Here is a 23,662-nt window from a genome sequence, read left to right on the forward strand (position 1 = left end):
ATTTGAACTCGAGCCCCTTACCAGGGCTGGGGCAAATTGTTCCTCCCATTAGAATTGCTCCCTGGAGCCAGCCTGTGCTAGCACAAGGAGATGCTGTCATTTGATAGCTCTGCCTGCGCTAATTGCTGGGTCCACCCTGTGTTCCAGCCGGGTGGTGCTCAGGACCTGGGTTCTATTCCCAGCTTTGCCACCAACCTGCTGTGTGACCCTGGGCAAGCCCCTTCCTCGCTCTGTGCCTTAGTTTCCTCTCCTGCCCTTTGGCTGTTTGGGGAGGCACTGTCTCGTTGTGTGTAGGTAGAGCACCTAGTGTAACGGGACCCTCCATCTGAAGTGGGGCCTTGGGGGCTACTAATAGCTGCCTGGTAGGAGACACTCTTTAGCTGATCCTGTCCACGCTGTGAGGGCAGAGGGGTCCTGTGCAGAATGACCCGGGTCAGATATGATAGCGAGGATTCCCCTGTCATTAGCTGCGTGATGCTACTTTGCTCCCGCCCCCGACCGACACGTGGTGGTGTTTGTAAAGGCCACAGGATAGCAGAAAAGTCCCCGGTGGGTGCCATGGGGCCAGCAAGTGGTTGCTCCCTATGCACGTGTACAGGGCTTGGTCCCATGGCCTGATGCGCAGGTTCCATTTCCATCTCGGCCTCGGGCAGCAACAGCCCGTGTGTTTGATCCCAGAGCAATGAGGGCCATGTAGATACCTAAGAGAGCTGGGACTAGAACAGAACCCAGGAGTCCGGACTCCCAGGCTGGTGCTCATCCCTCTGGAGGCTGCTTTGTGGCCTGCTGGGTCTGAGTGGAAAGTTCTGGATCTGATACGAACCCTGTTGCTCCTTCTGATTGGCGATTTCCTCCTGCTGCTTTCTCTCCTTAGTGTTTTCCCGTCGCCCTAGAGCATTCTATGAGCTGGGCTGTGCAGAGCTAGTCATTCCATCTGCTAGGAGCTGAGTTTGCTAGGGCTCAGGTCAGCCAACAGTGGAGAGGGGGTCATGTGGCATGTTCTGTTCTCATCCCTGCAGTATTTCAGCACCTCCCAGTCGTTCACCAAGCTCTGTGACTAACCTCCGTCTTGTGAGGTTCATTCTTTCATCGCTCTCCTTCCGGGGAGAATTGTGTGCTGTGGAGGGGTTTGCTTTGTTGTTTAACTGTCCACACTGCTCCGTGTTTATATCAGAGAAGGGCACCTGGCACTTGGAGCAGGAAATGGGGAGGTTTGGGATGGTCTCTAGTTCATGTGGCGGGTAGTTCCACTGTCTGGGACTAGCCCCTAGGGAAGCCCTGTCTCTTGCACAGCTTCACCCTCATGGCAGAAAGCGCCCTGGGGCCTGACAAGCAGTGCTGTCGACCATGGTCCCCATTCCGGGGCTTTAGGCTCTGGTAGGCATCCTGGGCTGAGGCTATGGAGCGCCTTGGAGAGAAGGACCGAGCCCTGGACCTTGACTCGATTAACCCCCAACCTCTGGGGTGGACAGCAACAGCCTGCAGGAGAGGAGGGGAGATTCAGGCTGATTGCTACCAGTACTCTGCATAGGTGCCCACACTGTGGGTGCTCTGGGGCTGGAGCACCCACGCCAAAAAATACAGTGGGTGCTCAGCAGTGCTGCCAATCAGCTGTTTGGCGGCTGGGGGAGAGGCTTGGGGGAGGGCAGTGAGCGGCGGCGGGCGAGGACCTTGGGGAAGGGTGGAGTGGGGCGGGAAGAGGCGAGGCATGGGTGGGGCATTGGGGCAGGGCCAGAGTGGGGGTGGGACCTATGGTACTCTGGGACTTCTGGTGTCCATGCAGAATGGACGGGGTGTCAGGGTAGGGTCTAATCCAGGAGACGCTGTTGGTGGCAAGGAACTCTGTGTCCGTAACGGCGATGTTCCTGATTCCTGGTTACAAATCTGCAAAATTCCACAGGTGATCTAGGAGCCTAAAGCCCATGGCCTGAGGCTCCTGAATGACTTAGGCTCTGTAGTCACAAAGTGCTTTCAAGATGTGTGCCCCTCCTGGTCATGCTGGTCTCTGTGAGCTGGGGGCCTGGCTGGCCCAGAGCGGTGGGACGGGAGGCAGAGAGCTGTGGAGAGGAGTCTGAACCCAGGCAGGGGTGGCAGTGCCTAGGAGATTTCCCTGCACATGGCTCTTGGCTGGCCTGAGTGAATGCTTTGTTGGGCCAGTTCAGTGGCTCTCAGCAAGAGATCCAGGGAGTCAGGCTTTGGTGGGGCTGAGGCACCAGATCTTCGGCAGCAAGTACAGGCCTAGGCGAGCCAAAACCCGGTGAGCCAGGGTGTTCCTGGCAGATGATGGGGCGGCCGGAAGAAGCAGCGGGGCTGGTCGCTAATCCCCTGGCCCAGCCCTGTGCCAAGGCCATTAGTGCATTAGCAGCTTCGCTCTTCCGTACACAGCATCTGCGTGGCATGACGCGTGGGCTGGCCTTGGCACCGGCACTTGGCATGCCCCAAGTGCCAGGTGCCCCAGGGACTCGCCAAGAATGAACCCTTTCAGCCGACAGCCTCGGGGTGCCACTCTGGAGACCAGCACCAGTGTGCTCTTCCGAACCCTCTCCTTCCTGCACAGCTAGCTGGCGGCTGTTCTCCTTCCCAGAGGTGACTGCATTTTGACCAGGCAGAGAGTACACTCTGAGATCTTAGTGGCTGTAGAAAGGGACATTGGGGGATAGCCAATGACTGTGTGTATTCAGGGGCTTCTCTCACGAGAGTGGGGGCCCAAGGGAATTAGATGCTGATCTCTGTGCATCGTGGAGGCGACTTTTGGCAGGGCAGATGTTACCCTGGACCTTGTGGTTAAGTCCCTGTTTTCATGTGTCCCCTCTGGGCTGTGGCGAGAATTGTGCCAGTCCCATGCCCATCTCGGGGTGTCGGAGAGTGCGTCTGCTTCCAGCAGGCGGTGGGGGCCTGGCTGACTCGGGGCAGGACTGGCCATCTATCATTCAATCTAGGCTAGTAATGATTAGTGAGTTCTGTTCTGTTCTGCTGATGGCACCTTCTCTGGGGAGCTCCCTGGAGATCTGGGGAGCATGGTGAGGGGGCAGCAAATGATCTCATCGGTGCTTGAATATGGCCAAAATGGTTATACTGCATCGCTGTGTGACCTCAGTGAGTCCCCACCCACCCCCTGCCTCAGTTTCCCTATATGGAAAAATGGGTTCTACCTCCTTCCTAGGGGCTGGGTGAGACATTCTCTGAGCGAACCCCCCTTCCCTGTTCTCCAACCTTGTGTTGAGGGATTCAGGCTGAGCTGAAAACTCAGGGAAGGGAATGGGCCCACCGGTCTCTGGCTCCTGCTAGGTCGCATCAGGGTTTCAGGAAGTCCCTCTGGATCCCACTGGAGCACTGAGCATAGCCCCTGCCATCCCGGGTGTGTGTGTGGTGGGGGAAGAGGCTGCAGCTCTGGGACACTCCAGTAGCATCCACGAACCTGTCCATGGAGCATGCAACTGCTGGCCCCTCTCCTCTGCCTAGTGTCGCTGCCCCCTGCTGTTGGTCTGGGTCTGTTCTGTGACCGAGCTCCCACCACCTCTGTGCTGCAGCAACTGGTTGCTGGTGGGTGCCTGGGCTTACAGGGCTGAGCCATCTGCCCCCTCCCTGGGCCCTTCCCCAGAGGTGTGCATGGTTGCAGGGCCAGGGGGGAGCTTGTTAGATCTTAGCTTCCCATGACTCTGGAAACCATGGCCATAGGCAGTTGCCTGCTGCCTTTATCTCTGCTCTGCCCAGCCACGAGTCACCCCCGCGCAGGAAATGACTTGCCGATACAAACAGTGGTTGTGCTGCAAAGATAATTTGTTCCCGGGACGGGTGCAGCTCTATAGGCACAGCCCGAGGCCAGCCCTGCGAGCGCTGGTGGCTCCAGTGCCGAGGCTGCCTCTGCCGTGCTGGCTGCTGGACATTAAGAAGAGCAAACCCAGTCCTCTCGTCTCCTCAAGTGGGACAGGCTGGAAGCCCAGGCCAGGGGTGGCTGCAGCTCCTTTGGGCTTACACTTGATGAGCATGGCCTCCGCTGCCTTCTGCATGCTGGACTCTGAGGTGTTAGTTGCTATGTGTTAGTCATTGTCTTCTGGCAACACCCTGACCCGCTGTGAGGGCTGTTTTACTTCAGAAGCCCAACCCACTGCTGAATCTCCAGCCCAGGCTGCAGTGGACGGGGCCTGTGGCTAAATTCAGACCACAGACCTAGGGTTTAAAAGACCCTTGGAAAGTGGATTAAGTTCTGATGTTCCATGGTTTCCCCCAGAACTGGGACAGAGGAAAAGTGGCCCACAGCTCAGGATGGCCGGTGGTGCTAACAACCCTTAGCTCTTCTCTTAGCTTTTCCTCACTAAATCGCACAATTAGGAGGGCCTGACAGGTGACTTTTGAATACTTGGGGTGGGCCATACTGCCCTGGTTCAAGAGGGGTCTCTGAACAGGAATAGCAGGGTGCTGCGGGTCAGGAGTGAGGGGCATCTGCAGAGCCGTGAGTGGGGGAACCCAGGACTGGAATAGCTGTGGATCAGGAGTGAGGCAGAGCTGGTGGGGGACAGACCAGGGCTGGCATAGCAGGGGGCTGCGGACAGGAGTGAGGGGCACTGGCGGAGCTGGGAGTGGGTGGGAGCCCAGGGCTGGGATAGCAAGGACTCCAGTCAGTAGTGAGGGGCACTGGCACAGCTGGTGGGGGCAGTCCAGGGCTGGCGTTGGGGGGGTGTAGCTGCAGTTCAGGGTCGAAATGCCTGGGCGGAGATGCGTGGAGAAAGCAGGTTCGTGTCTGCCTTCGCCATGTCTGGATCCAGTCTGTGCTGCCAGCCCCTTACCGTGCACTCGAGCCCCACGTGCCCCAGTGAATGGGGCATCCGCATGCCGCAGGTGTAAAGGAACTGCAGGAAAGCAGCAGGGAGGCCAGTGCGTCCTGGTGCAGAATAGCCCCTGGAGCCTCATTGGGACCGAGCAGCCAAGTCCTGATGGGCTAGAGGTGGGGTAGGGAGAGGCATTGCTTGAGTTATGGGGGAAACATAGTGTGTTGGGCAGTGCACTCACACACACCAGCTACCGGGAGTGGGAGTGAGAGTGAGAGCACAGGTCAGGGTCTCGGGGCTATTGCCCTATGGGGCCAGCCAGAATCAGGTGCTTCGTAGGGGTAAAACAAACAGATGTATTATGGTAGCACCCCGGAGCCCCAGTTATGGACCAAGGCCCCATTTTGCAAGGTGTTGTACATTATTCATTAGGTGTATTACGGTAGCACCCAGGAGCATCAGTCATGGGTCAGGGTACCATTGTGCTGGGCACAACAAAAAGATGGTGCTTGGCCCGAAGAGCTGACTATCTAATTGCTTAGCTGGGCCGTGGAAGGTGCCCAGGAGACAGGCCGGCAGTTCCCTGAGCGGGGCATGCCTTGGAGGGGTTCTATGTGCAGGACTCAGGATTTGAAGTCTTTGCCGTGTCGCTATCCCCCACACACTGTAGAGGGTCCCTGGATCCCCTCCAGTCAAGAGGTGCTGGTCAGGATCTGTTCTCTTGCTGCACGGGGCCAGATCCTTGGTTCAGCTGCGCTCGTATGCAGCCTGACAGAAAGGAAGGGGGATCAGACCCATGGCCCATCTAGCCTGCCACCCCACCACGATGGCTGACTGGGGGCTCTGCTAGGAGCACATCGCTATCTGGCCTGAAAGCAGCCTCTGAGCCACTTCCCCGAGGGGTCCTTCCACCAGCCAGTGGGTCCTGGCTCAGGGCACAGCCGTCCTGTCTGAGCCCCACCACTAATCCCCGTCTCTTTCCCTCACAGAGATCCTCAGCGGCGTCATTCGCAGCGTGAAGAAGGAAGGAGAATGGAAGGTAAGCAGGCTGATTCTGCTGCCCTGGTGTCCCCCTGGGGTTATGCTGTATCCATATATCGTGCTCCTCCCCCTCCAGCCTCTTGAGATTCACACCTGAGTTTTTCCAGGCTGGATCAGATCCCTGCTCTGTCTAGGCCATCATCCGTCCCCAGCTAGGCTTGGGTATGTCTGCCTTCCAACTGCGCTAGATCAGACCCAGCTTGTCCAGCTAGCCCCATATCTCCCCAAACACACACCCTGGATCAGACCACTGGGCCCAGCGAGCCCGGTAATTTCCTGCCTCACCCTCCCCCCCTCCTTACACCGGATCAGACCACTTGGCCCAGCAAGCTAGCCTGGGTGGGAGGAGGAGGAGGAGCATGGGGGCAGTATGCACCATTGGGCAGGCAGGTTATTGAGCCCCTGGCATGGACTCGGCTGGGGTGTGTGGAGCACTGGGCGAGGCCGGTGCAGCAGAGGGAGCACAGGGAACTAGCTTGCCCAGTGGCCGGATCTGGTGCAGCGGGATGCTGGGCTTTGTGGAGCAGTGGGGTCATTTGGCACGGCAGGAAGGTGGTGGAGATGTTGGGCCAATGGCCTACAGGGCTTTCTGAGGGGAACATGGAGACTCCCCTTGTTCCATTTCTCCGTGCCCTGATCCTGTTCTGCCCGAGGGCAGGGGAGCAGGTATCTGGTGGATCAGAGCAGGGGACTGGGAGCTAGGACTCCTGGGTTCTGACCATGCCTCTTGCACTCACCCTGTCACCTGGGCGAAGAGGCTGATCTCCTCCTGTCTAGGAGGATGGAACCATTCTGAATGGCCGGGTGTCCCAGGTTTGTCTCCTACATCTCGTACCAGCCACTCTGCTCGGAGCCGCTCTTCCAGTAGCTCCTCACGCAGTCCTTAGCACGGTCAGCTCAGCCAAGTGCAGGCTTGGTACCGGCCCTGCTGCTCTGCTGTGGAAGGGCTGGGCCGGGAGCTGTCGGCTCTGCTGTTAGCAGTCGCTCTGCTCCCTTGGCTGTGCCGTGGATGATGATGGTGGGCGGCTGGGCTCAGGGCAGTGACTAGTTCATCTGAAGCGGTGCGCTCTCCTCTCACTGCCCCAGGTGCTGATCATGGACCACCCCAGCATGCGCATCCTCTCATCGTGCTGCAAGATGTCCGACATCCTGGCTGAAGGCATCACGAGTGAGTGGCCCCTCCCTCCCATCTGCTCCCCCCGCCAGGGCTCCCCTCCCCTTGGATACACTTCGCACTCGGGGAGTTGACTTGTCTACATTCACGTTCGCATCTAGTTTCCCTCCACTTTCAGCCCCTGGAGCCTCTTCACTGCTTTTCTCAGACTCCCGTTAACTCCTCGCTGCTCCTCCCCCGTGCTGTGGGCAGGGTCCTGGCTGGGGAGGGGGAATGCTGGCTCCCTGCTCCAGGGTGGAGGAGCCCTGGGGTTGAGGGGCACAGAGCTGAGCCAGCACTCTAGCGGGGTGCCCCCAGCACAGTACAGAGGGACGTTCCCTCGCTGCTCCGTACTATGGCAGCATCGCAGATCCACAGCCCCACATCAAAGCGGCTACTGCATTGTAGCCTGTGGAACGCCCCAGCCTGCTGCCAGCGAACATCGCTGTGCCCCTTGGCTTCCCCTCCCCCCATCCCGGTGGAGAGAGGCTGGGGCGGGTGGCTAGGACACACTGACCCGCTCCCAGTGTCTGCTCTCTCCTAGTTGTGGAAGATATTAACAAGCGCCGGGAGCCAATCCCCAGCCTGGAGGCCATCTACCTGCTCAGCCCAGTGGAGAAGGTAGGAGCTCGGGCCTGGGGCAACTGGATGGGGAGCAGGGGAGACCCCGGGGCAGCTCCTAGTGCTGCCTGGAGGTGGCGCTGTCCGGGGGGATGCGCAGCACGACGTCAGGATGGGAATGGGGCCAGTCAGGGCTCCCCAGGAAGCTGCTTCTCCCGGAGCTGGGCTTCGTGTTCTTTGCCATGAGGCACAGACTGTCCCCCAGACCTCTCCGCAGTGCAGTCCTGTGGGGGCTGGATGGGCAGGTGCAGCAGGCGGAGAGAGGCGACCTCAGCTGAGACTCAAAGCGAAGGAGAGTCGCTGAGGCAGAGGCTCAGGGAGCAGGGGCTGTTGGGGAGGAGGCTCCTGAATCTGCAGCAGGGAGGCGAGTGGAGGGAGACCAGGGGCAGGGGGCCGTGACGGAGCAGGGTGAAGCCCAGAACCCGCAGGGGCTGCCACGGAGGGAGTGCTGTGGGAGAGGACAGCGAGCTGGGGCTTGGGACAGGGCAGCCAGGTTCTCACCTGTCACAATGGCTGGTCGAGGGGTCTGAACTGGTTCCAAACACCCTGCCAGGCTAGCTGGCGTGGCGAAGCTGCAGGTGCCCAGCCTGGCGCCCGGGGAGGGAGGGGGCCCTGATGGCAGCTGCCTGGGATTGCTGCTCGGCCGGCTGTTCCCTGGGCACTGCTCAGAACCCACTTAGTTCAGCAGCAAGGCCAATGCCAGGCCCCATCTGTGGCCGGGCACGGACACTTGTGTGCCAGCAAGAGATGTGGCTGGGTCCTGAGGATGTCCCAGGCACATGGGCACATGCCCTGCTCCAGGTGGGGAGGGAGCCCAGAGCCAGGGGGATGAAAACCAGCCCACCTCCCTATGGCATGATGCTGGGCCCTGAGTCCCCAGGTGCTGGGGATGGGATGGGCCCTTTGGGCAGCAGGGAGGGGCCTCGACTGGTGCTGACAACCCCCCTCTCCCCCCTTTGCAGTCGGTGCAGGCTCTGATTGGTGACTTCCAGGGCACCCCCACCTTCACCTACAAGGCAGCTCATGTCTTCTTCATCGACAGTGAGTATCAGGGGTCGGGGGATCCCCAAACTGGGAGCCTGGCCAGCGGTACACTGGAGCCTGGGGGTGGGGGGTCTCTCTCTGCCGGCAGGCCAGTGCGCAGCCCTCTGATTACACTCTGCCCTCCTGCAGGGGGATGCAGGCCAGACCAAACAACCCCACCTATCCCTTTCTCCTCCACGGGCCTGCCTCCAGCCAGCACGGCTCACAGACACCTGCAGCGTGCGCCCAGAAAGGCAGCCTCTGGCTACCACTCCCCCCCACTGCTGATGCTGCAGAAGGCGAGAACCCGGCATGACTCTGGTTCGGGGGGGGGGGCTGGACTCATCGTTGACTCCTGTGTGGCCCTGCTGGCTTGCCCAGGTTCCCCACAGGCGTGCAGCACTACTGCCCCTGCTGTGCCCATCCTGGCCCCGTCCGTGGGGGCTGGCGCTGTGCTGAGGGTCCTGAGCCCTGTGCCTGTCACTCCTACCCACTGCCTTTGCCTTGCAGCCTGTCCTGAGCCTCTGTTCAACGAGCTGAGCAAGTCACGGATCATCAAGGCCATCAAAACCCTCAAGGAGATCAACATGGCCTTCCTGCCCTACGAGAGCCAGGTGAGGGGTGGCTGGGCTTTGGAGGAGCAGGCCCCCGGGGCGGATGGTGACGTACCACACCCCACCCTTAGTGTTCCACGTGGCTCGCGGGGGGGGAACCTTTCCCTTCTAGGGCCCTGGGTTTGACGCCAGCACAGGGCAGCATGGACTAGCTGGCTGCTCTCACCCTGTGAGACGTGGAATCACTGGCTTGCACCTGGTGGGGATGGTAGATGTATGGGGGAGGAGGGTCCTGCCTCCCTGGCTTTACCAGCTCTTACTGATGGTTTATACCAGGCCTGCAAGACATCCCGATACTCCACACACCTGCCCTTTGCCCAACCACCCATCCACTCCTTGTGTTGTCAGTGGATTTCCCCCCTCACGCCCCTGAGGGGCAGGGCTGTGTTGTCAGCCCCATTGCATTGATGGGGAAACTGAGGCACCGAGAGACATGAGCCTGTTCTACACACACAAGCTTTGTTGGTATGGGTTTGTTACGGGGACATGAGAGAAAAATCCCCCCTGTAACTGATGCAGCTGTGCTGGCAGAGCCCCTGGGTAGATGCCGTCATGCTGGCAAGGCAGTCCTTTCGCCACTCTAGCTGATTTCATCTGGGGTACCGGTGCCAGCTGTGCCAAGAGAAGCTTTGGCTGGTATAAGCTGAGCCTCCGTCAGGAGACTTTGCAGACTCACCCGTCCCATTGCGCCAGCAAACCCTTCGTGGGCCGATACTGTTTTATTGGTGTCCAAGCACGTTTGCCCCAAAGGCTCATTCTGTTCGGTTAGTGAAATAAGCGACAGCGGCAGACGCGCCTTGATGCCGGGTTTGCCCGTGGCTATGCTGGGGCTTTCGCCAGACTAGAAGCGTGGCCAAGCCCCCTCCCCCAACATTGACTTCTCCAGGGCAGAGACACTCCCCTGAAGGCACCCGGGAGTCTGCAGCCACGTAAGGACCTGAACCTGGGGCATCTTCATCCCAGGCTGGTGCATGAATCTCTGGGCCGCTATCCCTCTACCACAACAGGAGTGGCACTGGCAAAGGGATCTCTCCCTCACTAGAGGCTTGCTACGGCTCCGCCAGGCTGGCCTGGTCAATAGCCCGTCTTAAGGGCGTGGTGTGGGGCACAGCTGGCCTGGCTGCCAGCAGGTGGCACCAGCCCAGTCTTGGCCACTGAGCAAGTGAAGGGCACTATGGGGGATGGCATGCCTGGCAGGGCTAGTGCCATGGGGAGGAAGGTCAGAGCCATGCCATCATTTGGGGTCAGTCAGGCCAGGAAGAGCATATCTGGGGTGAAGGCTGCTTTCCGCTGCCCATGGTCCCTCCCTGGCACCCCAGGCGCTGGAGGTTATGGGGTAAGTTAGCTGGAGTGTGGGGGGACCGCAAGGTGCCAGGGTCTGATCTCTGCCTCACCCCCACACCTGCAGGTGTACTCCCTGGACGGGCCCCAGACCTTCCACAACTGCTTCAGCCCCTTCCGCTCCTTGGACAAGAACAAGCAGATGGAGATGCTGGCAGAGCAGATTGCCACATTGTGTGAAACCCTGAAGGAGTATCCAGCCATCCGCTACAGGAAGTGAGTGTGCCCGGGGGAGGGAAGGGTACCTGGCCATCCGCTACAGGAGGTGAGTGTGCCCGGGGGAGGGAAGGGTACCTGGCCATCCGCTACAGAAAGTGAGAAGGGGTACCCAGCTATCCCCTATAGGAAGTGTGTGTGCCCAGAGGGAGGGGGTACCTGGTCATCCCTTACTGGAAGCGCAGGTGCCCCGCGGGAGGGGCTGTTTCTCACCCTTAGGGTTGGTCTTTGCTGCAGGGGCCATGAAGATAACTTCCACCTGGCACACGCTGTGCTGGCCAAACTCAACGCATTCAAGGCAGACAACCCCAGCATGGGCGAGGTGAGCAAGCTGTGCCGGCCCCACCACTGGGGGTGGGGGAGCGCATGAGAAGTAGAAGGAAGGAGGAGTGAATCAGAACCTCCTTGGAGATCCTGGCAGGGGGAAGGGTGGGGATCTAGGCCCCCGTTGGAGATCCTGAGGGGTTGGCAGAACAATAGCATTCCCTGTGTGGCTGGACTAATGGCCCCAGCCCTTCTCTAATGCTGGCCATGGGCACATCTCAAAGTGCTCTGCAAAGGCCAGTGTCATTATCCTCTCGGTACAGATGGGGAAACTGAGGCACCAACCGGGGAAGTGTGTGCCCAGCACAGTCTCTCTTTGTTTATAAACAGGGCAGTTCAATCACAGAACTAAGCTTTGAACACAGAGCCTCTTCCACACCTGAACACTCCTGTCTGTGTGTGTTCCTACACCCATCACCATGGTATCGGAACCTCACTAATGAATTCAGCCTCCCAGGGGAGGCAGGTTGGCCTGTGTTACAGATGGGGAAACTGAGGCACACAGGGAGTCTGTCAGACCAGGAATAGAACCCAGCTCTCCTGAGCCTTAGCCACAGTCAGCCCTCGCCTGTAGGCTTCCCCCAGCTCCTGCCATCCCTGTCCCACCCCCAGCAGAAGGGAGCTGCAAACCCACCCTGCCCTGGATTCTCACACGGGAAACCCAGTAGCTCCTGCCCCCCTAGGAGAAGCAAAGTGATGTAAAATCCAAGGCCTGCCCAGATCTCTCTCTCCTGTTGCCTCTGCTCTTGCTTCCAGCCTTTGCCAAGCTGCTGGGAGACTGTGCACCTGGGACCAACTGGGAATGTTTGTAATATCTCTTATGAATCTGATGCGTGCCTCCGTTTCCCTATATATTTCATGGCTTCTCTGGCAGGGGGTGGAAGGGAAGGACTCTTGGGGAAGGTAAGAGTCATGCCGGGGGCAGGGGGGTGTCACCTCCCTGTCTTGGTGAAATGAAGAGAATCCAACCCAGATCAGCCTGGGAGCCAGAAAGACCGTGCCGGCTCCAATGGCTCGTGGCTGGATGCTCCCAGCAGGGAATTGGAGCAGGGCCCCCAGCTGGAGAACACAGGGTTGGGAAGGTTTGAGCTGGGGGATAAGTAGGGGAAGCTGGGAGCTCTCGCCTGAGAACTGACCAAGGTCAGACCGAGGCCTGGTCTACATGAGGAATTGGGTCGGTGCAACTGCATCGCTCGGGGGTATGGGAAAGGCGGCGTCACTGAAGCAGTGCAGCTGCTGTAGTTTTGAGGGGAGCCTGGCACACACCCGGCTGCCCAAACCATCTCCACAGGGAAGGGATTGACAGCATGCTTGTTAACCACTGGAGCTCCAGCCTACAGCCCCCGTCTGCCCTCCCCACCTGCAATTAGCAAAGATCAAAGTCCTGCTCCGGGCACACCCTGCTGCTGTTACTCCTGTGAGTCCCCCCAGGGATATTCCTGAGGCTCTTGCCAAGCCTCCCTGTCACAGGTGTAAGCACTATCCCCATGTTACACAGGGGAAACTGAGGCATGGAGCAGTGTGCCGGGAGTACGTGGCAGAGGCAGGAATAGGAGCCAGGAGTCCTTCCTGCCCAGCCCCCTTCAATAGAATCCAGACAGCACGCCCACTGCAGGGCCAGGAGTGCTGACTCAAGCCCCTGCTCTCAATGCAATGCTGGCTCCATGCAGCACAATCCCGGCTGGCCAGTCCAATGTGCCCCTGCCTTGCCAGCTGGCGCAGAAAGAACCCCAGGGTCTCTTGTAGCATGGCCTCTAGCAGTCAGATCTCCAAAGCCACCCAGCCCGCGGTCCCGGCACCCTGGGGCCTTGTCTGCACTAGTCCCTCTTGCTTTGATGTTTCCCAGCTGGCAGCCCTGAGGGGTAGCTGGGACAGGCAGTGCTGTGGCACCCACTAGTGCACTAACCACCCCTCTGCTCTGGGCAGGGTGGGGTGACTCAGTGGTTACGCCAGCCCCCATCTGCACTCGGGGATCCCTCCAGCAGAGCCGAACTGGCAAAGGTGTGAGCAGAGTCCCGTGGGGGGTGGGGGCAGGGGCTGGGCATAGCAACCCATCCAGGCTGGGTAGGGCTGGAGAGGAATGAAGGCGCCAGCTCTGGGTTCATGTCCCTGCTCTGCCACAGACTCCCTGTGTGACCCTGGGTGAGTCACCCAGCCCCTCTGGGCCTCCATCCCCCTCTGCAATGGGGTGACAGCCCTGCCCAGCCCCACGTGCATGGGGGGGCAGGATGCAGCAATGATAGTGCTACAGTGGTGGGGGCCAGATACTCCTCCAAGAGAGGCACTTCCCCGTCAGCCTCAACCCATTTACCCAGAGGCTGTGGAGACCTGCCAGGCGGGTACGTGGTGGCTGGTCCGACGTTCTGCTCCCGAGCGTGGCTGAAAATCAAGCCACGTACTGAGATGGGACATTTGGGGAAGCATCAGGGGCTGTATGTCCCCCCCGCCCCCAACTGTCTGTGCTACCCAGCGAAGAGCAGACTCAGCCCCTTGCCGAGGTGCTCCTGGGTGGGCTTGGGTTCCACTGGGGCTGCTGGAGCCGGTTTCAGAGCCGTCTGCCATGAGAGCACAGGGCTGGTCTCCTATCGCCACCTGCTGTGCAAAGAGGGCAGTGCATGCTGATCAGGCAGGAAGCGGTGGCTGGGCCAGCCCCCCCATGATGTGGGTCTGAGATGCTGACCATTTGAGTGGTCTCTGTCCCACTGGATGCTGGGGGGCCACCCAGGCTGGGAGTTGGGAGCTAGAGCCTCATATGGGGTCCCAGCTCAGATGCAAGGTGGGGCATAAGGATAACGTCCCATCGTCCCCCTCTGGGACCCTGTATCAAAGAGTCTCTGGGCCTGGTGTTGGTTAATGATAGACTAGCCAGGCCCTTCTGGTGTAGTTCCCCCCCGTCCCCATGCCGCATAGGGGGCAGTGAGGGGGCTGCCTTGTAAGGGGCATGCTCCCGTTGGTGGAGAGGCACGAGCAGAGAACGTGCTTGGGGGAGGGGGGCATTGCTATTTGCACGAGGGGCAGGTAGCCCGTCCCTGCAGGGTGGGGAGCTCTCCCTGCCAGTCAGGGCAGGACCCCAGGGCACGTCCCAGCTAGCTTGGGGGGTGTCTCTTGGCTTCCCCCTGGGGTTGGGGCTGGGTCACAGAGAGGGCGGGTGGTGAAGTTTCAGGCCACCAGGGCCCATTGGATTGTGCCATGTAAGCCAGGCCAGGAACCCTCCGCCAGAGCAGGGGGTGACGGGTTTCTCTCTCCTTTGCCCCAGGGCCCCGACAAAGCCCGTTCTCAGCTGCTGATCGTGGACCGGAGCTTCGACCTGGTGTCCCCACTGCTGCACGAGCTCACCTACCAGGCCATGGCCTACGACCTGCTCAGCATCGAGAACGACACCTACAAGTAGGGCCTGGCTGCCAGCAGGGGGCGCCCCGCACCCCTCCTCAGGCGGGCTGGGGGGGATGTGACCCAGGCACCTGCACTGCTCCGCAGCCCCCACACTGGGGGGAGGGGTGCCACAGTCTGACCCCGTCTCCCCCCTGCAGGTACGAGACGACGGGCATCAGCGACTCGCGGGAGAAAGTGGCGCTGCTGGACGAAGACGACGAACTCTGGGTGCAGTTACGCCACATGCACATCGCTGACGTCTCCAAGTGAGCGCGCTCAGCCCTGCCCCCTGACACACCCCTCTGTCCCCCACCCAGGGCCGGGACCTTTGGACATGCCCCTCCATGCCCTGCCTAGTGCCGGGACCCACTACGCACCCCCCCGACCCTCTTCGGCACACCTCTCCCCTCCCTGCCCACTGCCAGGACCTTCTATCCCCACTTTGGCACAGCCCTCCCTACCCGCTGCCGGGACCTCCCCCCTTGGACACATCTCTCCCACTCAGTGCCAGGACCCTCTACCCCATTGATACACTCCTCCCCCCTCTTTTCCAGTGCTGGGACTTCCCTGTCCTCCCCTTCAGACACCCCCTGGGGCCCCCTCGGACACACCACTTGGATACACTCCTCTCTCACCCAGTGCAGGGACACCCCCCCCCCCCCCCCCCCGCAACACACCCCTCTCCTGCTCAGTGCCTCCCCCTCCCACCCAGTGCTGGGGCTTGTCCCTCAGACATACTCCTCTCTGGCTGCTGAGAGCCCCTGGACTCAGCCCCTCTCCCCAAAGGACCTCTGAGTGCTCCCTTCCAGAGCCACTGTCCACATCTCCTCTCGGGGATCCCCCTGGACACTGTCTTCCCCTGATCCCGGGGTCTCCCCATGCACCTCACAGCCCCCTTGAGTGAGTCCCTCACAGGCCTGCTGGGGCTGCCACTGCCCCCAGGCCCCCCCCAGCAGGGCACCAGGAGCCCCCAGAGGTGCACTGAACTCTCTGCCTTGGGGTAACTTGGGAAGAGGCACCCCCAGCTCCCCACGCCCCGTCTGAGGCGCTCGAGGCAGAGAACCCTGGTGCCCATGGGGCAGGGGCTCCATCCCCTGTAGCATAGGACAGGGTACCCCCTACCTCCAAGGCAGTGCCTGGCTCCGGCCTGACCCCTCTCCCTGCTGCAGGAAGGTGACGGAGCTGCTGCGCACCTTCTGTGAGAGCAAGAGGCTGACCACGGACAAGGTGCGGTGGGGGCTGGGGGGAGCGATTGGGGAGTTCAGGCAGGAGGGACGGGGGGACCCATCCCACTGCCACTGATGGGGAGGGGAGGCTGCCCTGCTGCCCCAGGAGGGGTTGGTGGGGGGGGGGTTGCCTGTAAAGGGCTAAGAGGTGTATGTGGAGCCCCCTGCCCCCCAGCCAGAGCTCTGGAGCTCCCCACAGTGGGGGAGGGCAGAGGCCCATGGGGCGGGGTCAGACAGCAGGATCGGGGCCGCGCAGGGAGAGCTGCAGGGAGCCAACGCTGGCATCTCCCTGGCCCGCTGCCACTTTACACCTTGAGGGGCGCTCGGGTTGCGGGGCTCCCATCTCGTTCCAGCTGGCCTGGGAAAGGCAGGTCTAACCCAAGCTGCAGCCACATGTGGCCTGAGTGACCCGCCCTGGCCCTGGCACACGTGGCTGGCCTGCTGCGGCTGTCCCCCGGCGAGGCCTCTGCCCTGCAGGGGGCTCCAAGCACTGGGAGGGGCCGGGATCTCACCACCGCTTCCATCCAGGCCAATATCAAGGACCTGTCCCAGATCCTGAAGAAGATGCCCCAGTATCAGAAGGAGCTGAACAAGGTAACGGGGCTGGGGCTTTTAGTGGGTGGGGGCAGGGCATTCAGTGGGGCTGATGGGGGCGCAGGGTGTTCTGTGGGGCTGGTGAGGGACAGTAGGGACTCTCCTGGGGGGCAGGGCACTCTGGGGGGCTCTGTGCAGGTCTAGGCAGGAGACCTGCCCCAGTGATGGGACTGCCTGATGAGAGCTGCTGACCTGTCCCTCCAGCTGCCCCACTCCACCCCAGAGGTGGCTGCACATCAGTGCTGGGCAAAACAATCCCTATATACTCTGCTTATACAGCCTATTGGGGTTGCTGCTCTGGCTGAGGGGCCCTCCTTGGGGACTGGGGGGTGCGGGTGCTCTGGACCAGCCGGTGATGCAGTAAACTCCCCCCGTGCCCCGGTCTCTCCCCGCAGTACTCCACGCACCTGAACCTGGCCGAGCACTGCATGCGGCACTTCAAAGGGACGGTGGAGAAGCTGTGCAGCGTGGAGCAGGTGGGTCTGTGGGCAGAGCCTGGCTTGGGGGCAGAGTCTGGCTCATGGTCTCAGCCTGGAGAGAGGGGTCTCAGACCCGCAGGTTCGCTGGAGCCAGGGCCAGCCCCCCCCATGCAGCAACATGGGTGTAGAAGGGTGACATGCGGCTCGGGTTACTCCCTGGGGGCCCGTTGCTCACCCAGGGGGAGCTGACCCCAGGGAGGAGGGGGCCCTGGCACGGAGTAGGCGAGCTGTGGGTCGTGGGGCCGTTGTGTCTCCCATCCTGCTGCGGGGGCGGGAGGAAGCAGAGCGGCCTGACCTGGGCCTTGTGTTTGCGCCCCCTCCCCCCACAGGACCTGGCCATGGGGACGGACGTGGACGGGGAGAAGATCAAGGACCCCATGAAGATCATCGTGCCCGTCCTGCTGGACCCCAGCGTGCAGGCCTACGACAAGATCCGCATCATCCTGCTCTACATCTTCCTGAAGAATGGTAACGCCACAGGCCTGCAGGGGGAGCACTGGGGGGCCTGCTGCTGCAGGGGGCATTCCTGGAGGCAGGGCCCAGGCCTGTGGGGCTGGGGGGGGAATAGCACTGCTCAGACTGGCACGCCCCCCAGCCATGTAGGGCGCCTCCCGGCCAGCCGCTTCCCAGGTCCTGTATCCAGCCTGGCTCTACGGCCCTGTCTCCCCTCTGCCCACCTCTCGGTGCCTGCGAGCCTGCTGGTGCGCTGTGCCCACGTTCCGCACTGCCCCCTGGGGTCGGACCTGGCGGCCTTTGCTCCCCGCTGCTGCCTTCCGAGCAGTGTCCACCCTCCACGCTCCCCCAAGCCCGTCCTCTGCAGGAAGGGGGGATGGAGAGAGACACACCTGGAGCAGCCTCCCGGCCCGTTCTCTGCAGGGAGGGGGGACATCCCTCCCTTCCTGCAGGCTGCTCAGATACCATGTTCTGTCTCTGAGCCTCCTGCGACCAGTCCCCTGCCCACCCCTTGTGTCATCCCTGCACCAGCTCCCTGTTTCTTGCTGCATCCAGCCCCTTCCCCAAACTCACCAGGGCCTGGGGAACCTCCCTGACCCTGACACTTGGCACAGTCCCTCTTCCCCCATCCATTCCTGCCCCATGCTGACTCGGTGGGTCAGGGCCCTGCTCCGGAGCCCTTCCTGTAACCCTGCTCAGGCACTGCTCAGGCCAGGGTGCCCTCATGTGGCTCCTCTGGCTGCCTGGCTGCCCAGTTTCCTGGCCAGGGGGCGCTGTGGAGTTGCCAGGCCTCCCCGTCTGCACTAAGCAGCAGTAAATGGTTTGGGGGGGCGGGAGGGGGAGGGAGCGTGTTGCACCTGACTGGCCGCAGGAGGGGGAGCCCACCTCACTGTCAGGGGGAGTTAGAGAGACCCCTCCCCCAGTGCCCGAGGGAACCTGTGGAGGGAGGAGCAGCAAGAACATGAATTCGATCATTAACTGCGTGGGGTCCAGTGGGTTAGAGCGGATGGTGCTGGGAGCCAGGACTCCTGGGTTCTAACCCCAGCTCTGAGAGGGGTGGGAAGAGCAGGATCTCAGGATTTGATTGGGGAACTAGGACTCCTGGGGCCACAGACTCATGTGCCTGGGCTGTGGGTGTGTCCCAGGGCTGCCAGTGCTGACCTGTCTGTCCCCGTGCAGGTGTGGGCGAGGAGAACCTCACCAAGCTGATCCAGCATGCCAACATCCAGCAGCAGAGCAGCATCATCCACAACATGCAGTTCCTGGGCATCTCTCTCACGCCTGGGGTAAGGGACTGGGGCCGGGGGCCAGCAGCTGTACCCATGCCAGGGGGCAGATCTGTGCTGCACAGGGGAGCCCAGGCCATCCTGGAGGTGCCCCCCTATGGCAGTGACCTACTCCCAGCACAGAGGTGGCCTCTGCCCTCTACAGTGGGGTGACGCCCTCCCCATATGAGGGTGACCCCCTGAGTTACTCCCCATCTGGGGTGACTTCTTCTGCCCCTGCAGAGGACCCTGGGGGTCAGGACCTCAGATCGCCAGGGAGCTGGAGCTGGTGACCACTGTGTGGGGTGGCCATGCGGCGAATGGGGGGAAGCAGCTCTGTTCTCCCATCCGTCTCTCTCCCAGTCTCTCTCCCCGTCTCTCTCTCTCTCTCTCGCTCAGTGATCCGTTCTGTTCTTTTCTCTGCCTCTCCCCTGCCAGCTCGGCTGGAGCGACTCAGGTAGGCCGCGCTCTCCCTGTCTGCCCCCGTTCCCACCCTACACCTCCTCCCTGCTGCCTCTCACCCCCTCTCCCTTCCTCCCCCAGAGCGGGCAGCTGCGACCGGAGAGGAAGGTGCGGCTGGAGTCCACCTACCAGCTCTCCCGCTGGACCCCCATGCTCAAGGACATCATGGAGGTACCGGGCCATCTGCTTCCTGGCCTTGGGGGTGGGGGTCACAACTGGCAGGCTGGGCCCCAGGGGGTGGTTTGGGGTCAGCCATGTGTAGAGCCCTGCATATCCGCGCCCCATTTCTGCCGATAGTGGATCGGCTGCAGATACAACCATGCAGGGCTCTACTCCCCAGCAGCGCCTGGCCCGCGGCATCCAGCTCAGGAAGCCCGGGGCATGCAGGGCACTCGGGGCCGCCGGCCCGCAGCCAGTGGCTGGGCGACAGGTCGGAGTCAGGGCTGTCCGGCACCCACTCGCCCCCCCACGCTGCTTCTTGTCCAGCAGCTCGAGCAGCACCAGTGTCCCCACCAGCTCCTGGGCAGCAGGATTTGGGATTGGAGCGGGTGGGGCCCTGGCGCCCCACCCCTCCACCCCACTGTGATGCAACATGCTCTGCTGCTGCCGTGTACGCTCGTGACCCCCCAGGAGCGGCACGTGATGAGACACCCCTTCCCCCCAGCCCCCACCCCCTCCACACTGCCTCTTCCCTGCAAGACTCCTTCCCCACCCTCGCTAGCTGCTGCCGGTGAGGATGCGGATACAGGTAAAAGGCGGCTTGTGGATCGCGGGCTGATGCACATCCACACTTTTGTATCTGCTCAGGGCTCTAGCCATGTGAGGGGCTCATCAGAGAGTCCTCTCCTGCTGCCGTTCTTAGGGGTCTTCAATCATAGACACAAGTGCAGGGGAGTTGTCTTACCCGGTGCTGAGATGCTGCCACCTCTGGGGTGGGGAATGGGCAGTTTTATACAAGGGTCCCTCACCGGGGCTGAATTCTTCCTAAGGAGTGGCAGGCAGCTGTTAACAGCCGCCCAGCAGCGCTGCCCGAGACTCTAGGGCAGGAGGTGATCAGTGTATGGGGCTGGAAGTGCAGGGGATCCAGGCAGCACACTGTCGTGACTGGCACTGGAATCTGAATGGCTGGCAGGGTCCTTGGTCTAACCTCCAGTGAGGCGCAGCTGTTTGACGCTCATCTAAAGGACGAACTCCTGCAGCACAGTACTGGTCGAGCCCCCTGCCCGCTCCCTGCAGTACAGCGCCCCCTAGCGCCGCACGGGGGTCATAGAGCACCCTCTGCTGACTCACTCGCACCCCCCAGCACCCAGCGGCTTTTCCTTAGAGGTCTCCTATCCAAGCACTGCCTGGGCCCAAACCTGCTTAGCTTGTGAGAGGTGACATGGTCACTCCTTCCCCCCACCTTTGCTGGGGGCTGAGCCCCTCATCACCCTGTCCTGTGGGGCACTCCTCAAGGGGATGGGGGGCACACTTAGTTGCCTTCAACCTACTGGCTTGGGGCTCCTCCAGACCACGAATTAACCCCCCCCGCCCGAGCTCCTGTCCCTGGCAGATCACAGGCAGGAGGCTCCCAGGCCCCTGTTCCAGCATTGTGATGGTTCCTCCTGTGGGATTTTGGGGCAGGTAGTTGCGGTAACCTCAGTCCCATGCCTAATCCAATCGGGGTGCCCCCTCTCTGCGCCAGCCACAGCTTGGCAGGCCTTAAGCTTCCCTGTACAAGTCAACGCAGCGGACTAATGTAAAAGCCCCTATTATGTGGCATTAGGATGTATCATAGCCTGGGCCCCCTGCGTGCCTGGGACACACCTCATGGAGCAAGAGGCAGGGGCTGGATCTGCCCACAGCAGGGAAGGGGCACTGAGGGCAGCCCCCTGCTTCCCCCCACCACCCAAGTGTGGGGCCCTGGATCCGGCTGTAGGAGGTCTCTGCCCTCCCCATAACGGTGGATGGGTGGGGAGTTCACAGCAGGGCACTGAGCAGCTGAGGGGATGTGGGGAGATAGGGGCTCATCACTGGAGGAGTCAGCGTGCTCTTTGCTGGCTCCCCATGCCCCACCCTGGAAAGGGGGCCCCAAGCTGCTCCCCCCAGGGACTGTCAATCATTCAGTGAGGAGCCTTCCCAGCCCCTCCCCACCAATGGGGCCTGGCTTGGCCACCAGGTCCAAGGTTCCTGCTGCTTGGCCCCTGCTGACCTGTCGTCCTTCCACCCCCCCCCCCCCCCCTTCCAGGACATCATTGAGGACAAACTGGACAAGAAGCTGTGGCCCTTCGTGTCAGACCCGGTCCCCACAACCAGCTCCCAGGCTGCTGTCAGGTAAGGCAGAGCCCTGACAACGCCCCCCACCCCACCCCCCCCAGGGTGTAGGAGCCTATGTGCCTGGGAGTGTGTGGCCAGGACCCTGCCGTCTACGGGGGAGGGGATGTCCAAGAGCCTGGAGCCCTGGACCCCTCTTACCACGTACCCCGCGCCCCAGCAGTCCCTCAACACGCCAGGGCCCAGGATGGAGGAAAGAGACTGGACGAGCTTTAGACAGCACCCCCAGCCCAGTGCAGGTGCCACCCTCCCCTATTCCCTCTTGCCTGCTTTGGGACTCCTGTCCCACTCCCTTGGGCAGGGCCTGCCCCCCAGCCTCCTCCAGGCCCTGCCCTTCCATCTGGCATTCCCTCAGCGAGCCCCTGGTATCCACACTGCCCCTCTCTCCCCCCAGCGCCCGCTTCGGGCATTGGCACAAGAACAAGCCAGCAGCTGAGTACCGGACGGGCCCGCGCCTCATCATCTACGTGCTGGGTGGGGTGTCCATGTCTGAGATGCGCTGCGCCTATGAAGTGACCCGGGCCACCGAGGGCAAGTGGGAGGTGGTGATCGGTGAGTGGGGCGAGTCCTGGGGGGAAGGGCGGCTGGAATGCCCAGGTCAGGGACAGTCGGGAACCCCTGGAAGGGGGAGACCTTAGAACTGCACGCCCAGCACCCACAGGGACCTCTGTCCTCCCGCACCCAGGGGCCTGGGAACAGATGCGCTTTCCCCAACTGCCAGCAGCCCCACATGGCCTGTATCTAGCCACCTCATCTCCTGGTCCTTGGCTCCCCAGGTCTCTCCTTGCCTAGGGACCATGTGTGGGGGCCCAGTCAGACACCCTCAGTAACACCGCTAGGGATATGGCTCACTCCCTACACACACCCCTCGAAGACCCAAGGGTGAGGAACACTGTCAGCGCGTGGATTCTTGCCTGGCTGTGCAGGGTACAGCGGCACGAGGGGTGCGGTGCCAGGCCATGGGGGGTAGGAGACAGCCTCACCCTGCACTAGAGCAGGGTCCAGCTGCAAGGATGGGGGAGATGGTGTTGCTAGCCTCATGCCCGCCCCACTGTGCCCACCGCTGCCAACCACCTCTCTCTCCCCCAGGTTCCAGTCACATCCTGACTCCCAAGTGCTTCCTGGATGATGTCCAAGCCCTCGACCATGAGGCACCTGGGGAGGCCTAGGAGGAGCCCCCTCCCCCAAGAGACTGCCCCCCACAGCTCGCTTTCCCCAGCTCAACCTGCTCTTCTTAACAAGGCACTTTCCCCCCTACTCCTGGCAGCGGTGTCGGTTCTTGGGGGAGGGACGGGAGAGGGGACGGGCCCCCCAGGCTGCTTGGCTGTTAGGGCAGGGGCAGACCAGGCTCCCTCCCTCTGACACAGCGTCTTGCGTTGTCGCCCTCTGTGCCCTATGGCCACCGTCTCCCCGATGGGATAGGGGAAGAGTCAGGCTCCATTATCTACAGCTTCAGCCATTCCTACCTCCCCTGCCTGGGACCCAAAGCACAGCTCCTCTCCCTCCCCCTCCTGTCACCCCTCTGCCAGTGATGCGGGGCACGCAGAGGCTGCTACCACCGTCTGGCTTTGGGGGGGATGTGACCCAGCCACTGAGCCCCAGGCTGTGTCTGTCCAGTCTGCAAAGGGTTAAAGAGAACCCCCCTTCTGCCCCCATATCATCCCCATTCACCGCCTTGGGGTGCTGGCCCAGCCCTGGCTCCGTGCACCCCTCCCATCACAGCCTGGCACCCTGGCCTCTTGGCCCTGTCCCCCGAAGGGGGGAGGGGTCCTAGCAGGAGTTGCAGTCAGAGTGCCCAAGTAAGTGGGGATGGAGCCAGGACTGCGTAGGAGGCGCGTCCAGGGTTGGTCAGCAGCAGGTAGGGTGACCAGATGTCCCGAGTTTTATAGGCACAGTCCTGATATTCGGAGCTTTTTCTTATATAGGCTCTTATTACCCCCCACCCCTTGTCCCAATTTTTCACACTTGCTGTCTGGTCACCCTAGCAGCAGGGCAGAGCGGGCTCGCCACCTGATGGGCCTGGATCAAATGCCTCTGCCCAGTGGCAGACACCTCCCCACTGCCTTTCCCTGGGTATCAGAGCCACGCCCTGGGCACCTGGAGCCCCAGCTCCATCTGAGGCAGCCAGCTCCAGCCCCGTTGGGTCTGATCAAGCCCTGAGCCAAGTCTCACCCCTGAATCCCACGGGCCCTAGAGATCCCTCTTGCCCGCCAGCAGGGCTGTGCTGGGGCAAGCGCTGGCAGGAGTGATCCCAGGTAAAGGCAGTGACCTCCTTTACCGGGAGTGACCTCTGGGGGGTGGGGGGCGCAGGGGGAGAGTTTGTTCGCAGCTCTGAGTCTCCCCCCCCCCCCCCCCCATTATCACAAAGTCAGTGCTGGCCCTGCCCCCGGCTACTG

At 61.7% G+C, this 23,662-nt stretch overlaps 1 protein-coding gene across 2 annotated transcripts in view; it reads left to right on the forward strand.

The window, feature by feature from the left end:
- LOC141974984 (syntaxin-binding protein 2-like) overlaps positions 1-23,241 on the forward strand; it is a 38,759-nt gene extending 15,518 nt beyond the window's left edge. The window contains exons 2-19 of one of the 2 annotated variants that reach the window (XM_074935074.1): positions 5,759-5,808; positions 6,897-6,978; positions 7,508-7,584; positions 8,547-8,625; positions 9,118-9,221; positions 10,630-10,778; positions 11,016-11,100; positions 14,359-14,489; positions 14,633-14,740; positions 15,644-15,701; positions 16,229-16,294; positions 16,690-16,770; positions 17,103-17,241; positions 18,406-18,512; positions 19,035-19,124; positions 21,181-21,266; positions 21,661-21,818; positions 22,356-23,230. In XM_074935074.1, the coding sequence (XP_074791175.1) occupies positions 5,759-5,808; positions 6,897-6,978; positions 7,508-7,584; positions 8,547-8,625; positions 9,118-9,221; positions 10,630-10,778; positions 11,016-11,100; positions 14,359-14,489; positions 14,633-14,740; positions 15,644-15,701; positions 16,229-16,294; positions 16,690-16,770; positions 17,103-17,241; positions 18,406-18,512; positions 19,035-19,124; positions 21,181-21,266; positions 21,661-21,818; positions 22,356-22,435 (1,730 nt within the window). In that variant the 3' untranslated portion in view covers positions 22,436-23,230. Of the gene's footprint in view, positions 1-5,758; positions 5,809-6,896; positions 6,979-7,507; positions 7,585-8,546; positions 8,626-9,117; positions 9,222-10,629; positions 10,779-11,015; positions 11,101-14,358; positions 14,490-14,632; positions 14,741-15,643; positions 15,702-16,228; positions 16,295-16,689; positions 16,771-17,102; positions 17,242-18,405; positions 18,513-19,034; positions 19,125-21,180; positions 21,267-21,660; positions 21,819-22,355 lie in introns of both variants that reach the window. The other variant, XM_074935073.1, reaches the window with a different exon arrangement.
- Positions 23,242-23,662: the final 421 nt, after the last annotated feature.

Source organism: Natator depressus, chromosome 20, assembly GCF_965152275.1.
Source record: "Natator depressus isolate rNatDep1 chromosome 20, rNatDep2.hap1, whole genome shotgun sequence".
NCBI classification, from domain to species: domain Eukaryota; kingdom Metazoa; phylum Chordata; order Testudines; family Cheloniidae; genus Natator; species Natator depressus.